Source organism: Wyeomyia smithii, chromosome 2, assembly GCF_029784165.1.
Source record: "Wyeomyia smithii strain HCP4-BCI-WySm-NY-G18 chromosome 2, ASM2978416v1, whole genome shotgun sequence".
In the NCBI taxonomy this organism is placed as follows: Eukaryota; Metazoa; Arthropoda; class Insecta; order Diptera; family Culicidae; genus Wyeomyia; species Wyeomyia smithii.
In genome coordinates, this window is record NC_073695.1 from 176,565,736 (window position 1) to 176,579,304 (window position 13,569).

At 37.0% G+C, this 13,569-nt stretch overlaps 1 protein-coding gene across 1 annotated transcript in view; it reads right to left on the reverse strand.

Moving 5' to 3' along the window:
- Window positions 1-1,839, reverse strand: part of LOC129724205 (anoctamin-4) — a 39,559-nt gene extending 37,720 nt beyond the window's left edge. The window contains exon 1 of the mRNA XM_055678905.1: window positions 646-1,839. Within this exon, the coding sequence (XP_055534880.1) occupies window positions 646-1,014 (369 nt within the window). The 5' untranslated portion in view covers window positions 1,015-1,839. The remainder of the gene's footprint in view (window positions 1-645) is intronic.
- Window positions 1,840-13,569: the final 11,730 nt, after the last annotated feature.

A 13,569-nucleotide genomic window follows, 5' to 3' on the forward strand; every position in this document is an offset into this window, starting at 1 on the left:
GCAATGCTTCGCGGTTGGGCCAAAATAAATACTAGAGTTAAAAAAAGGACAAGTCGGATTTGATTATTCGGAATACCGACTATTTTCATTCAAGATAACACTGATCGACAAAATGAAAAAAGTGCACTCCAAAAGCCCAAACCGTAAGTAATTGCTCTTCAGGTTCGTCGCTTCAACGTTTTGTTTACGAGAAAACTCATTCAAGTCTCTGAAAAACAAGTTAGTGCCTAGGGACACCGAAATTCACAGGAATGGTTGAATAGCTATAATCTTTCATTTTTCCGGTTTGAGCATTCGGAGTGCACCTGTTTTGACCAGTAAAACCGAATCTTACGGATAATCAAATTAAAAAAAAAAATTTGTTATTAACGAACAATTACACAAATAATACATGTAAACGAAACCCGTATAATCGACACCAACCAGTATTGAAGTTTACGGTTTTAACATTATGTGTAATCACACATCAATGCAGACGCAAGTAATTTTATAACGATGCCATATGCATGCATGCTGACTTGTTATTGAAATAGCCGCTGATGATATCAGAGTCTCAAAACAATCAGTTTTTTAATCAAACCTAACGGTTGTTGTCATTCGTTGAGTTGTTTAGTGATTAGTTACGTTTGCTCTATTTGCACTAACCTTGTCAGTGGTCAGATTCGTTACAGTTTGTGAATCCTGGCTGTGTCGTCGACTCCTATTGAGTGGGCTCGAGTAGATCGTCCTGGTGGGCAGTTTGCTTGGTTTATCTAGAGGACAGCTGGCACGTTTTTCATGTTCGATAAAGTTCGGTAGAATCACTTTAAGTGAACTCGGGAATAATACACTTTCTGGTAAACTTCCATTTCTCACAGGATTTGTTTTGAAGCTCTTCAATGGACTTTCCGGGGATGTAATTGCTTCTCCGTTCTTTTCTTTTTTGGGAGTTGGTATGTTCACCAAGATATTCGTTTTAGGTAAGCTACTATCACTACTTTTGCTAGGAGATCGACCTGGATTAGAATCACTCATCTTTCCATATCTGTCCTCATATCAAATAAATATCATTCAGTTCATAGAACCACTATTCCTTATGCGATGAGCTCGAATGGTTAGTTACACAATTTTAAATGCCACCGTTATACCATTCAATATTTATCTATATCGATCGATATATTCACAGTTAGCTGTAGATGATATTACATACGGTCTGCGTGATGTTGCAATCGGCACGATATACAGCAGTAAATTTTAAAATATAGCATCACCGCGAAGAGGTGGTCGCAAATTTTCTACACTTTCCAATTGCCACCATCTATGGATAGGTATATATCGCACTCGTTACCAAAGGCCAAAGTGGGCCAAGGTTTGAACTTTGTCCAGGTTGTGTCGTTCCCAGGCGTTAACCTTAATGCCGGGTAAATGTCACTCTTTAGTGGTAGGCTGTGATATTGGATGCCCGTTACGTATTGGACATCACTCTGGAAACAGTTAAGTAGTTATTGGACCGTACACGTGTGTGACGATTTATTGATTTTTATTGTAGTCCTTTTATTTGCCTAACTATCAAGGAACACGTAGTTCTAACGTATTCCTGTATAAATCTCAGTTTGATGCAAACTATTATTCACTTTTATCGTTTAACTGGCACAATTTTACAATCCGATGATTTTCAGGGAGTTCTATTTGTTCGTTAGAGTATGCCATTGTTTTCTAGCGAAAAGATACCTGATGCAATGGCCAACGTTGCTTAAGTAATAAAATCACAACACTGGAGTAGTTCGAACTGTTTGAACTTATTGTTAATGCACTGGTTGATTGTCGCGTTATGATTAAACCATGATCGCGTCCGTATATCTCCACTGTTCGATATTGAATAACCATTTGTATTGAAATAGAAGAGCGTTCTAATAATTCCGACTAGCGATGCTCGCGAGTTGGAATGACTTTTTTGATGTATCGTTTTAAAAACTAGATTTCATGATACCGTTTTTTATCAAACCAACGCAAGCAATTTTTATTTTATGATTTGTTAATTAGTTTAAAGTACCTGTTACCCATTTTTACCAAAAATTTTTGAAAGAATTTATAATTTAAGGAAACAAAACACACCAGAAAAGTAAAACTACTGCAAAAAAAAAAATCGCTATTGCAATTGTGAGTTTTGTCCTGTTCAAACAGTTTCTTATATTTTTTGTGATTTGTATAATTTTGAAAAGATGTTCCAGCTCTCGTTGGTCTATCAGTAAGCTGCAGTCAGTTTCAATGTCCAATACTGCTTAAATCATTAACATTATTTTTCATATCTGCAATCAACTTAAATTAACGTCTGTTGCTTTGTTATTTTGGTTGTAATATAAAACTTGGAGGAAAAAAAATATCAGTTACCGAGTGGAACAAAATAAACTCTACATTTGTTTGAGGTCAGGCAGCACAAGCTTACAATACTCACCGGGTTTGTAAAATCCGTCCAGTATTGGAAAAATATTTCCTCACATGAAATATTCAGCATGCCAACCGATTGGTTCCGAGCGCGGCTAGTATCTAGTGTGTGACGTTGTGGTATGTAAGTGTCGTGTGTGTGTGCTGCTTTCCTGAACACGTATTACTATTAATCCACATTTGATGACGTAAAACGAACAAATTGTAGTGTAATTATTGCAACTATCAGCATGGTGTCGCTCCCAAGAGTCGGAACTGTTCTAAATATATACAGCAGTTGACGGAAATAACCACGAAAAAAACTTTTGTATAAATGATAACTTAAACTTAAAGGCTATTAAAAATCTTGCTCTGGAAGTTATTAGTAACACATTCAAACGTGATCGACTGAACCAAAAACCGATGCTAATGTTGTACTAAATGCATCATTGTTCTCAGGTTGCACTGTTACCTATAGGTAACAAATTCATAGATGTTTTGCTAACCATGGCATTCAGATAGCTTGTCGGATTTTGGTATGACGTCTGTCTGTTGAATTTGTAAAGGGCGCAGAGTTTCGTTTCGCCGGCAAACGGTGTATATTTCTATGCTCCTAAATATTTATGAACAATACAATGAAAATGTCACGGTGCGTTGTAATTACTGGTTTGTTCTTGTTATTGTCTGACGAATGGAGCATGTAATGCTGGAACAAAAATTTAGAATAGCAAGATAGGAAAAGGTCGGCAATAGAAGCTCATAGTAAAATAAATAGTGTCATCCCCCAAACCTAAGCTTACTTATCCAGCGATGTGATAGAATCTTTTCTACAGGTATACCTCGATTTTACGCACATTCTCGTTTTTGAAATGTGCGTAAAATCGAATTGTGCGTAAAATCGAAGCGAAATTTTTAATTATTTTTAATAACCCAAAAATAATTTCCGTAATCGGAAATTTGCAAATAAACATGTAATGGGACGTCCAATTGTTACGTAACGCCTAAAGAGGGGATTGGAAAGTTTAACAACTCATATAAAAAAATAAATGGTCCGAAAAATACACGCAAAAGTTCAAGCTTTAATCATCCAATGTGTTCTTTCAATTCGCACAGAATTTGCTCTGACTTCGCACAACCAATGCTTGATACGCATAACGCAAAAGTTGTACAAGGAATACATTGACAGAGATCAAAATCAGAATATGTATCATATACACAAAAATCGTAATGTCTCGGTAAACTTCGGCTTCGGGCGAACGATCAGTTTCGAGGCGCTCAAAAAACCGTTCTTTACTTTCGCGAGCCGATGCGTATCAACGGCTCGTGCATCCCTAAAAATCGTCAGCAACCGAAACAGCCAATGGCGAGCCTTGTTGCCGCGGAAGTTTTTGACGCTGGTGCCAGTAACGCAGAACCGAATGCATGTGAATGAAACCAGAGTCATAATTAAATGCAAAATGTTTTGGACTAATCTCATGTTTTTGTTTACTGTTAATGATTGAATTATGTTTTCAAATGACCTGATTCATGAAAGTGAATCGATCAGACAATAATTTCTTTAATGGAGTCAGTACCCCACTTATCAGTATTGATTGCTGGTAGCACTGTTTAAACGATGCCAACCTTCTGAACATCGGCTGATGCTTTATAAGTGTAGTGGTTTGGAGCTGCGCAATACATTCAAAATACGCTAGAGCATCAAATGCGTTATGCCCAACGCACATGCGTTGTACTGGTTCCAATTTTAATCAGTAAATGCGCTAATTTCACTCATAAATGATCTGGCTACGCACACTCCAACTTTTGCGTGTGTTACATAGGTGGGTCAAGGAAGATAAATATTTGCGTTACGTTATTAATAGACGTTCTCTAATGGGCCGTATGTGGTAAGGAACTCACTCAGAGTATCTGGAATATGCCTCAAAGGGATTGCATAAAACAAATTATATGGGTGCGTGTGTATAGGTGTGTGTATGTGGCCCACACATTTTTACCCATTTATCTTACTTGAAATTTGTTTCATGAATTGACTAGGCCTAGTGCCTAATAATGAAAAATAAATGTTTTCAGAGCCAACACGGTTTGTTTTATTGATAAACAGTCTTTAGCAAAGTTTTAGATATTAAATTCGTCCTTCACAAAAAACAAACTCTGTAGAATAATTAAAAAAACAGATTTTGAACTCTAGTATTTTTAACTTAATATTTCCAGATTTACTAGCAATATGTAGTTTTCGTAGAAAAAATCTATTTTCAAAAAGTGGTTTTTTAAAGATATATAATTTTTGTTATTATTCTATGTTTGTGTTGTTTTTCAATTTTTTGGTGTGATCTTATGCTGAAAATTAATTATCAAAAATTTTGCCAAAGACATTATACAAAATGATATGTTCAGCCCTTAAGTACTACTTTGCAAAATTTCAGCTAGATGAAAAATGACAGTTGAAAAAATGTATCAAAATTGGGACGTTTTTTATTTAAATACTCTTAGTTTTTGAACGATTCCAAATCAGGTTTTTTTGCGGGTTGCATTTTTCTACAACTCAAAGACCGCACAAGGTATTGACTTCATTCCAATCACGTTTTTCGTTTCAGGACACAAGTTATTATGTCAGTTTTTAAAAGAATTCACAATTTTTGGTGTAAATACTGAAAATTTATAACATTGTATTTTGGCCTTCAGAATGACCACTATCATATATAGTCAAAGTTCAAACGTTTTGGGATGGTTTTCTACGTTATTTTTTAACTCAATTTTTTTCCCATACACATTAGGAACGTATTCCCCGCGAAAAAACCTGACATATTTGTGGACATATTTTGGGTGGTTTCAGACCTCCGTGGATGAACTTTCATATAAATTCTTGAAAAATTATAGACCGTTGACATCTTCCTACCTCTCCCCCAAGTTTGCACGTGATATATGGACAGCCCCTGATTTGTGAACGATGCCTAATTTATATGATCCTGCAATATGCATAATTCAAACAAAAAATATTGGAATTAAAAATGTGTTTGAAAAAGTGTGCATAAAATCGAGGTAACATGTGCGTAAAATCGAAATACGTAAAATCGAGGGTGCGTATAATCGAGGGTGTGTATAATCGAGGTATGCCAGTATAAAGAATACTTTATGGAAAGGCAGTCATCGACCTGAGTTATGGTGAGCTATGTTAAAAATATTATGAGCATTACTTTTCGGTTCAAAGCGCCTAAAATTGTTTTGTTTTTGACTAAATTTTCTTATTCAGATATCAGCAATTTTTTGTGAAATGATTTTTTCAAGAATTTTTTTTAGGTAAAATTATTAAATGCTCAAAGCACTTTTAATGTTCACTGTGGAATACTTATCAAATGTATTGGTATTCAGCTTAGAACAAACTTCGTTTCCAAATCCATAGACATAGAATAGCACAGGTAAATCTAATAAAGTAATGAAACGGAAACGAGAGCACGGTGTAATGAAAAAATAGACATAGGAAGCTACGTCATTACTAGGAATGCGCACTTGCGTAGGTGCAGGATAGTTTTTTCAGATGCGACACGAGGAGCTTGTATAATTTCATTGACGGTTTTAGTAACCGGGTTGTACTAATATCTGTTTTGTAAACCGACGAAAAAAAGGAATCCAATTATCAATAAATCAAGATTAAGACATACTATAAAACATAAATTTAGCATCGATAACGCAAAAGTTATACACGATTGCTTTCATATCATTGGACAGACACATGACACAAGCTTAAAGTTTAGAAGGAATCATTTGTGGTTCTTATTTCCAAGATAACTGGGACAAAAAATCCGTTCTGCTCTATTAATATATTGTACATACTAGAGAAAATAATAAAACTAAATGTTAAAAGATAGCTTATGAATTATTCGATCAGCAATGATTTGCTAGTCCTAAAGAAATCAAGATATCGAGAGGGGCAATCTTGTTAGTACGCATTGAATTTGGTGTTAGTAAAATAAAAAAATAGGTGGCTTCATACAATACCTTGAAATAGATAAATAGTTCTGTTTTAGCTAAGATGTACAAATTTTATACCTACGACACCAAGAACGTCAATGAAACAAAAATCACGAGGTGAAAACAGCTAGAGAACTGGAGTTTCCTTTGTAAACTATTCAATTCATTTTAACCGCAGTGAGGTTAACAACCTAAATTTTTTTGAAAAACCACATGCTTTATATAATGTATATATTTGTATATTTGTATATTTTACTATAATTTATCTGACAATAGTCTTAATAAATTACAAAAATTAGAGTCAAGTCTAAAACATATTTGACAGGTTTAACCTATGCACAAACTTTCGTGATGATTCACCGAACTCAAACAAATCTTCAACACTCAAAAAGGTTCTGATTGCGGCGGCGATTGGCTCGTGAAAACCAAAGGATGTACGATGAAATGCAGTTTGAAGTAGGCCAGTCGATCTGAGAGTACGTTGCGAAGCACGGAAGTTTAACTGGAACAGAAGCGACGGTGAATCGATCTCGCCATTCAAAATTTTGGCGACAAATACAGCTTGCTGAATTTTCCTACGGCGTTCAAGTGTGTCAAGGCCCAGTGATCGACAGCGATCAGGATACGGTGGAAGGTTTTCCGGGTCACGCCAGGGCAGGTCACGTAATGCTAATCGGACGAATCTTTTTTGGACACGTTCTATCCTTAGACACCAAGATAGCTGATGGGGAAACCAAATCATGCTGCAGTTTTCGAGTAGTGGTCGTACCAGAGAACAGTACAGCGCTTTTAGACAGTGAGGATCTCTGAAGTCTCGGCCAATTTTCGTAATAAATCCCAATCGTCGGTTTGCTTTCGATATTAAGCTGGCATGATGCAAATGGAAAGTGAGCTTAGCGTCAAGTATGATACCAAGGTCACAAACACGGTCAATTCTTTTAAGCCCAAGTCCATCAATGCGATATTCGAACATAATAGGGTTTAATGTTCGGTGAAAAGTCATAACCTCGCATTTTCCTATGCTAATCACTAGCCAGTTCCTATGACACCAGACAACAAAAACATTTAGTAGAGCTTATAAACGGCGACAATCGTCAATTGTGCGGACTACCTAGTGCAACTTTAAGTCATCCGCGTATACTAATTTACAACCAGTCTCCAACAGCAGCATAGCATCATTAAAGAAAAGCGCAAAAAGTAAAGGCCCCAAGTTGCTGCCTTGCGGTACTCCCGATTTGTTAGTGAATTACGACGAAACACAAGAACCAAATTTCACACGTAGAATCCTTCCACATAAATTTGAACTCAGCCATTCGACGAACGGACGTGATGCACCAAGTCGTAAAATTTTACGCAGTAATATGCAATGGTCAATACGATCGAAAGCTGCCTTCAGATAGGTGTATATGACGTCAATTTGCGCTTCCTGTTCCATTTGTGAGATACACATTGATGTGAGCTCTAGTAGGTTTGTACAAACTGAGCGGTTAGGCCTAAATCCATGCTGCGAGGTGGAAATGTAATTCTTTGTACAGTGAAGCATAACGCCGCTAACTAGAATTTCGAACAGTTTAGATCCAGCCGAAAGACTAGTGATACCACGATAGTTCCTTACATTTTGTCGATCACCAGATTTCAGCACTGGAAACATAAACGACTGTTTCCAAACCTCGGGAAACTTCCGTTGTTCGAACGATTTGTTGAGGATACAGCGAAGTGGATTTGCCAACACATTGGCACATCTACTAATAATTATTGCGGGGATGCCATCGGGTCCTGGAGTATAAGAACGCTTAAGTTTCTTTGCTGCGCCCAGTATCAAGTCAGTTAAACCGGCCGGAACGGCAGCCGCCGCAATGTCTGCATCAGAATCGGAGGCAACTCTGTCAGCAAACACGGAGGCGAAAAATTTTGCGAAGAGCTCACAGGAATCAGATTCTGAAGTCGAAGTCGATTCGTCTAAACGGACATTTATAGTAGGGTGGTTTACCGGTAAAACAAAAACCAGTAAAACCGATAAAACCGATATTTTTTTCAATACCGAAATACCGGTATTGTAGAGGCGAAAAAACCGGTATTTTCGGTATTTTTCTTTGAATTGAAAAAAAAAACTTGTCACAATATTCATAAATCATTGTTAGGCTAATGAATGCTACTCACTTAGGTAGGCGTTACAAATCACATGATGATGTAGACAGGGTGTTAGGTAGCTCAACCTTCAACGAGGTCTATCACAAGAAGTATGACAGCTAGCTCAGTTCTGTTGGTTCTCTTGGAGAGCTGAGAAAATTTCGTGAGCAACAGTGTCTCAAAAATTCACAATTTTCTGCTCGTTAAAGGCAAACATAACCGAAAACTGAAATTAGTGAATAACTCTGCAGTAGTTGACTTTTGGCCAAATGCGTAGAAAGATTTTTTTTTCCATTTTGTGCTATTAAAAGTAAAACTAAAAAAATAATAAATAGATATAAATTTGGATTAGGAATTTATTTTTTGTTGATACAATGTGTTCACAGGATGAAAAAATCAACCAATGAAGAATTTTATCCTAAAAATTACTGCTCCTTGAAAAAGTGAAATTTAAATAGCTGTAGCAAATAGCTAGCTGAATGTACCCGGTCTCATTCGTGTAAAAGTTTTGGCTTTTTCTATCATTTTCTATATTTTTATATATTTTTTATCAACCTCTCATTTCAAATATTTATTTCTATTTCAGTTACAAACTTGTTTATATGTACATTTTTCGTTTCTCCATCAGGAGCTGAAGTTAATGAAATAATTACAATAATAAATAATTTGGACGAACTGATTAAAGAGCATCGAACAAAATAAAAAAGCATTTACCTTCGATTTATTCGGATTCGTAAAGAGTAAATTCTGGTCTGATCGTGATTTTTTTTTTTTTTTACTTCATTCATATACTCTTCTCAACAGTTTCAAATATTGTTTTTCTACGAATATTAAAGTTATTCACTAATTTGAAACTAAGCTTTGCAATGTGAAAGAAAATTTAAATAAAAATCTGCGTGTTTTTTGTTATTACATGAGTTTTGAAATTATGTTCTTCGTAATCATAGATTCATTCATTCAGAGTTTTTCAAACACTGTTATTCAGTGTTGTATCTGGATCGTATACCACAAGAGATCAAAACAATGGTCGCAGAGGTCCTAATCTTACAAAAAAATCTGGATCGTAATGAAGCATAGATACTCATAAATGCAAAAACATAAATGCAGCGACACGTCCATACATAGATGCAACCTGAGATGATAAGCAAAAATTAAATTCTAAATCCAAATTTATGCAGGTAACACCTTCGGCAGTGGCTTACTTAGGTTTTTGCATAAGACTGCGGCAGAGAACCAGCCGAAGAAAACCACTACCGGAGACGTTCGACACCCTTTAATTATGTTTCAGTTTTGTTTTTAAATAGTACAGAGAGAGTGACTTGCGTTTTTTTCGCAGACAATCATCATTACTTACCCAAACTATGATTTTAGGAATTTTGTAGTTAAAAAAGTAGGTTTAAAGACTTAGTTTTGTATTAATCCGAAAAAAATAAAAATACCGGTTTTTTACCGGTTTTACCGGTTTTTGTTATTATGAATACCGAAATACCGGTTTTTTGAAAAGTCGGTAATACCGACCACCCTAATTTATAGGTATCGATGAACTTTTCCTTTTGGAGTTGACGAAATTCCAAAAATTTCTGGGGTTTCTTCGTAGGTCCGTCTGTACCCGTAGGACGTACGATTTGTACAAATCGCTATTTAGGCGGCGGTATTCGTCACTGGCGCTTTTAAAATTACGTTTTGTTATCAGCGTTTTCAAACGATGATATTTTCGCTGAGCAATATTCCGAGATCGTTTCAGAATACGCAACCGACGCGTGCACCAAGCAGGGTTATTTGGGCGCTTCGCTAACGGAACATTTGCGTTCAACCACTGAACTATAATGTCGCAAAAACGTGCAGTCATAACGTCGACATCAGTGCAAACATATACACAAGTCCAATCGAAATCCGACAAAAACACGATAAGTGCGACGAAATCGATTTTACGATAATTCAATGATCGTCTTATATTATCAGCACTTACTTAGAGCAGGAATTAGGTAGCGTGATTGTCAAGGGCGGATGGTGGCGGTCGACAGGGAATAGTTGTGCGATACAGCTATCAACAGTTAATTGAACCTCAGAGGAACAGAAAACTAAATCCAGCGTGCGGTCGTTATGATTCTGCTGAAAATTTTGCTGCCGTAGGCTCAAAAAATCCATTCCATCTATCAGAGTCGCACTAGCAGCAGGTAGTTGATCGGATGCTGGGAGAGAATCGGGCATCCACATGATACGCGGCTGGTTGTAGTCGCCACAGACAAACACAATGTCATTCACAGTGCTTTTACCGGACAGCTCACCAATAGAGGAGATGTGTGCATCAATGACGTTGGCATCCTGACTTCTAACTGGCGGAATATATACACCACATAGCAGCAGTTTAGTTCCTCTAACCGTGGCACGGACACAAACTTGCTTCAAACGATCTCCATTCACAGTTTCGATGAGTGAGCTATGATGTCACTGCGCCACAGCAATCAGAACACCACCAAAACTGGATTTGTTGCTATTGCGCACACTGCGATCACAGTGATATACGTTGAATGAAGTCCCAAATAGTTGCTGTTCGGAATAACCGTGTAGAACCATACGAAATAGATCACGCAACCCTGCCACTTCGCCTCAGTTAATGTCACAATGGCTATTGTTCAACACTTCGGAACGGAAACGTATTCAAGTATAGTTCTTTTTGGTTGGCTATTCGCTGCGCGAAAGACGCAAAGTTCTTAAAGCTATTATACAAAGTTATTAAATAACAAATACCTACCTATCTAATCAAATAAAAAATCGGAAAATAGAATTAAAATACCTAAAAGAAGTGTTGTATATAAATATATTTGGAGAGCAGTGGATTTATATAGAAATTAAATATTTAGTTTCATGCAAGCATGGGATAACCTAACTAATCGATACACATGCACTCAATTAGATATCTATACCATTTCATATATTCAACAAGAGAATTGATTGATTAAAGTAAGTAATTATGCTATCCACCGCGAAATATAATTATGTAATTCACACACTTTGATTTAGTTGATAAAACGGTGACGGGAGACTGCGTAAATTAGCAGCTTAATTCCGGAAAAGGAGTGCTTTCTTGCCATCTGAGAAAAAATAGAAGATAACTAATTGTAAGTTTTTCAATCCATGTTAGCTTCTTTTATAATAAATAAAACTATTTTAGTTTCAAGCTGTTAACATAACAACTGCTCTGAGTAAAGTTTATCTTTTATTGGAACAGTTGCAATGAGTTGATTCGGTCGTCTAAGCCAGTCTCTGTTAGTATAATGATATCAAAATTGCTCTCACGGGTCGTCAAAAAGAGCTCGTCGATTTTCGTTCGTAATCCCCACGTGTTTTGATAATACAGCCAAACAGCACTACCATTGTCGTTGTCAGTACACTGCAACACAGGATTATGCAGGGCAAGAGGAATAGAATTATTGAACAGATACACGCCTTTGGTGGAAACCCGGAGGTTTCCACCGTCCACAGAAGAACGCAATATATTCAAATTAGTAACTCCTGCGTCCGGGGTTGTCTGTCTACGTTTTTTGAACGGTCAACAAATTCACGGAACAGCAAGCGGCCAGGAAAAAGGGTCTAGTGCACGAGATTTCAAATTTGGATCCAGTCCAACTTTATACGATACGAAAGATAGGCTGGTTACATCTTTATCTTTCGGAACAAGCCGAATGATTTCAGCAGAATCGGTTGAGTCAAGGCAACGGGGAACAATTTTCTGTATGTCACTATTCGTTGTTAGCGGGTTCAGTCCAGATATGTATAGCCAAAATCTATTCGGTGCGACAGCAGGAAAAAGTGAAGGAACAGAAAGGTCGCTCAGATTTATTTCTTTTGTTCCAGATTCTGCAGTGGAATGAATGAATGGCTGGCGCTCATCACGCCGGCGCTTCGCACTAGAGATGGTCGGGTACGGGTATTTTTACCCGAAACCCGTACCCGACCCGTACCCGATGGGTTCGGGTCGGGTTTCGGGTAACGCCAAAAAATACTCTACGGGTTCGGGTCGGGTACGGGTAATTAAAAAACCAAGGTTTCGGGTTCGGGTCGGGTACGGGTTTGGAAAATTCTCAATTGGTCGGGTACGGGTCGGGTACGGGTAATTCAATTTTCGTGCATTGTGAGAATTTAATTTTTATCATTTCAAGCCTGGGTGTTTTCTTAATGTCGATAATCGGTAAGATCGGAGAGAAAATCGCCCATCATCACTCAACGAGAGATCGCCCAATACCTATTCTGACAGTTGTCGGCAGTCTATGCACCAAGGGAATGACATCATGCTATCGCTTTCTAATGTTAGATTGAATAGTTCTTCCTGCAACGGTTTTGATTTAAATGAAGTTCTTGTCGGGCTTTTTTCATAACTGTCAGGAAAACCGCGGAGCATTGCACAGTGGGGCGACTCAATACAAATGCTTGCCAAGTAAAAAAAAGTGTCGATAAATACGACAAAAATATGGTATATACTTAATTTTGGGGTGCTGGACACGAATCTCCATTCCACTGTTCATTTGGAGACGTTCATAAAGCACGTGACCTAATTTTTCATGATTTTTTAGCACTTCTCCCCTAACTTTTTTATTAAACAGAATTATATGATCTTTAACCACAAGCAACGCCACAGGGCGTCCTCTTAACAAAAACAGCTTACGTAGTTTTTGCACAACTCCTCAAATCAACCAAATTTCGTAAAAAAAATTGTTTTTATAAAAATTAAAACAATAATATATATTATAATAGGTAATAAAAACTAACTACAAATCAACTTTTTCTTCGAGGCCAAAAAAATCAAGCTATCATTGAAGCTGCAGAGCGTTTCAAAGTACAGGTCGGACTCGATTATCCGGAGACTCGATTATCCGGAAACTCGATTATCCGGAATTTTAGACTCGATTATCCGAAATTTTATTTTTTTGGTGTCCGTTTTCAATTTTTATTCCGGAATTTTGTCTTTACCATCGCTGCTGCCATATTTGTTACCATTTAAGTCACTTCCGGCATGTTTGGGACATGTTCGAATTAAGTGAAAATAATTAATGTCCAATTTATTTT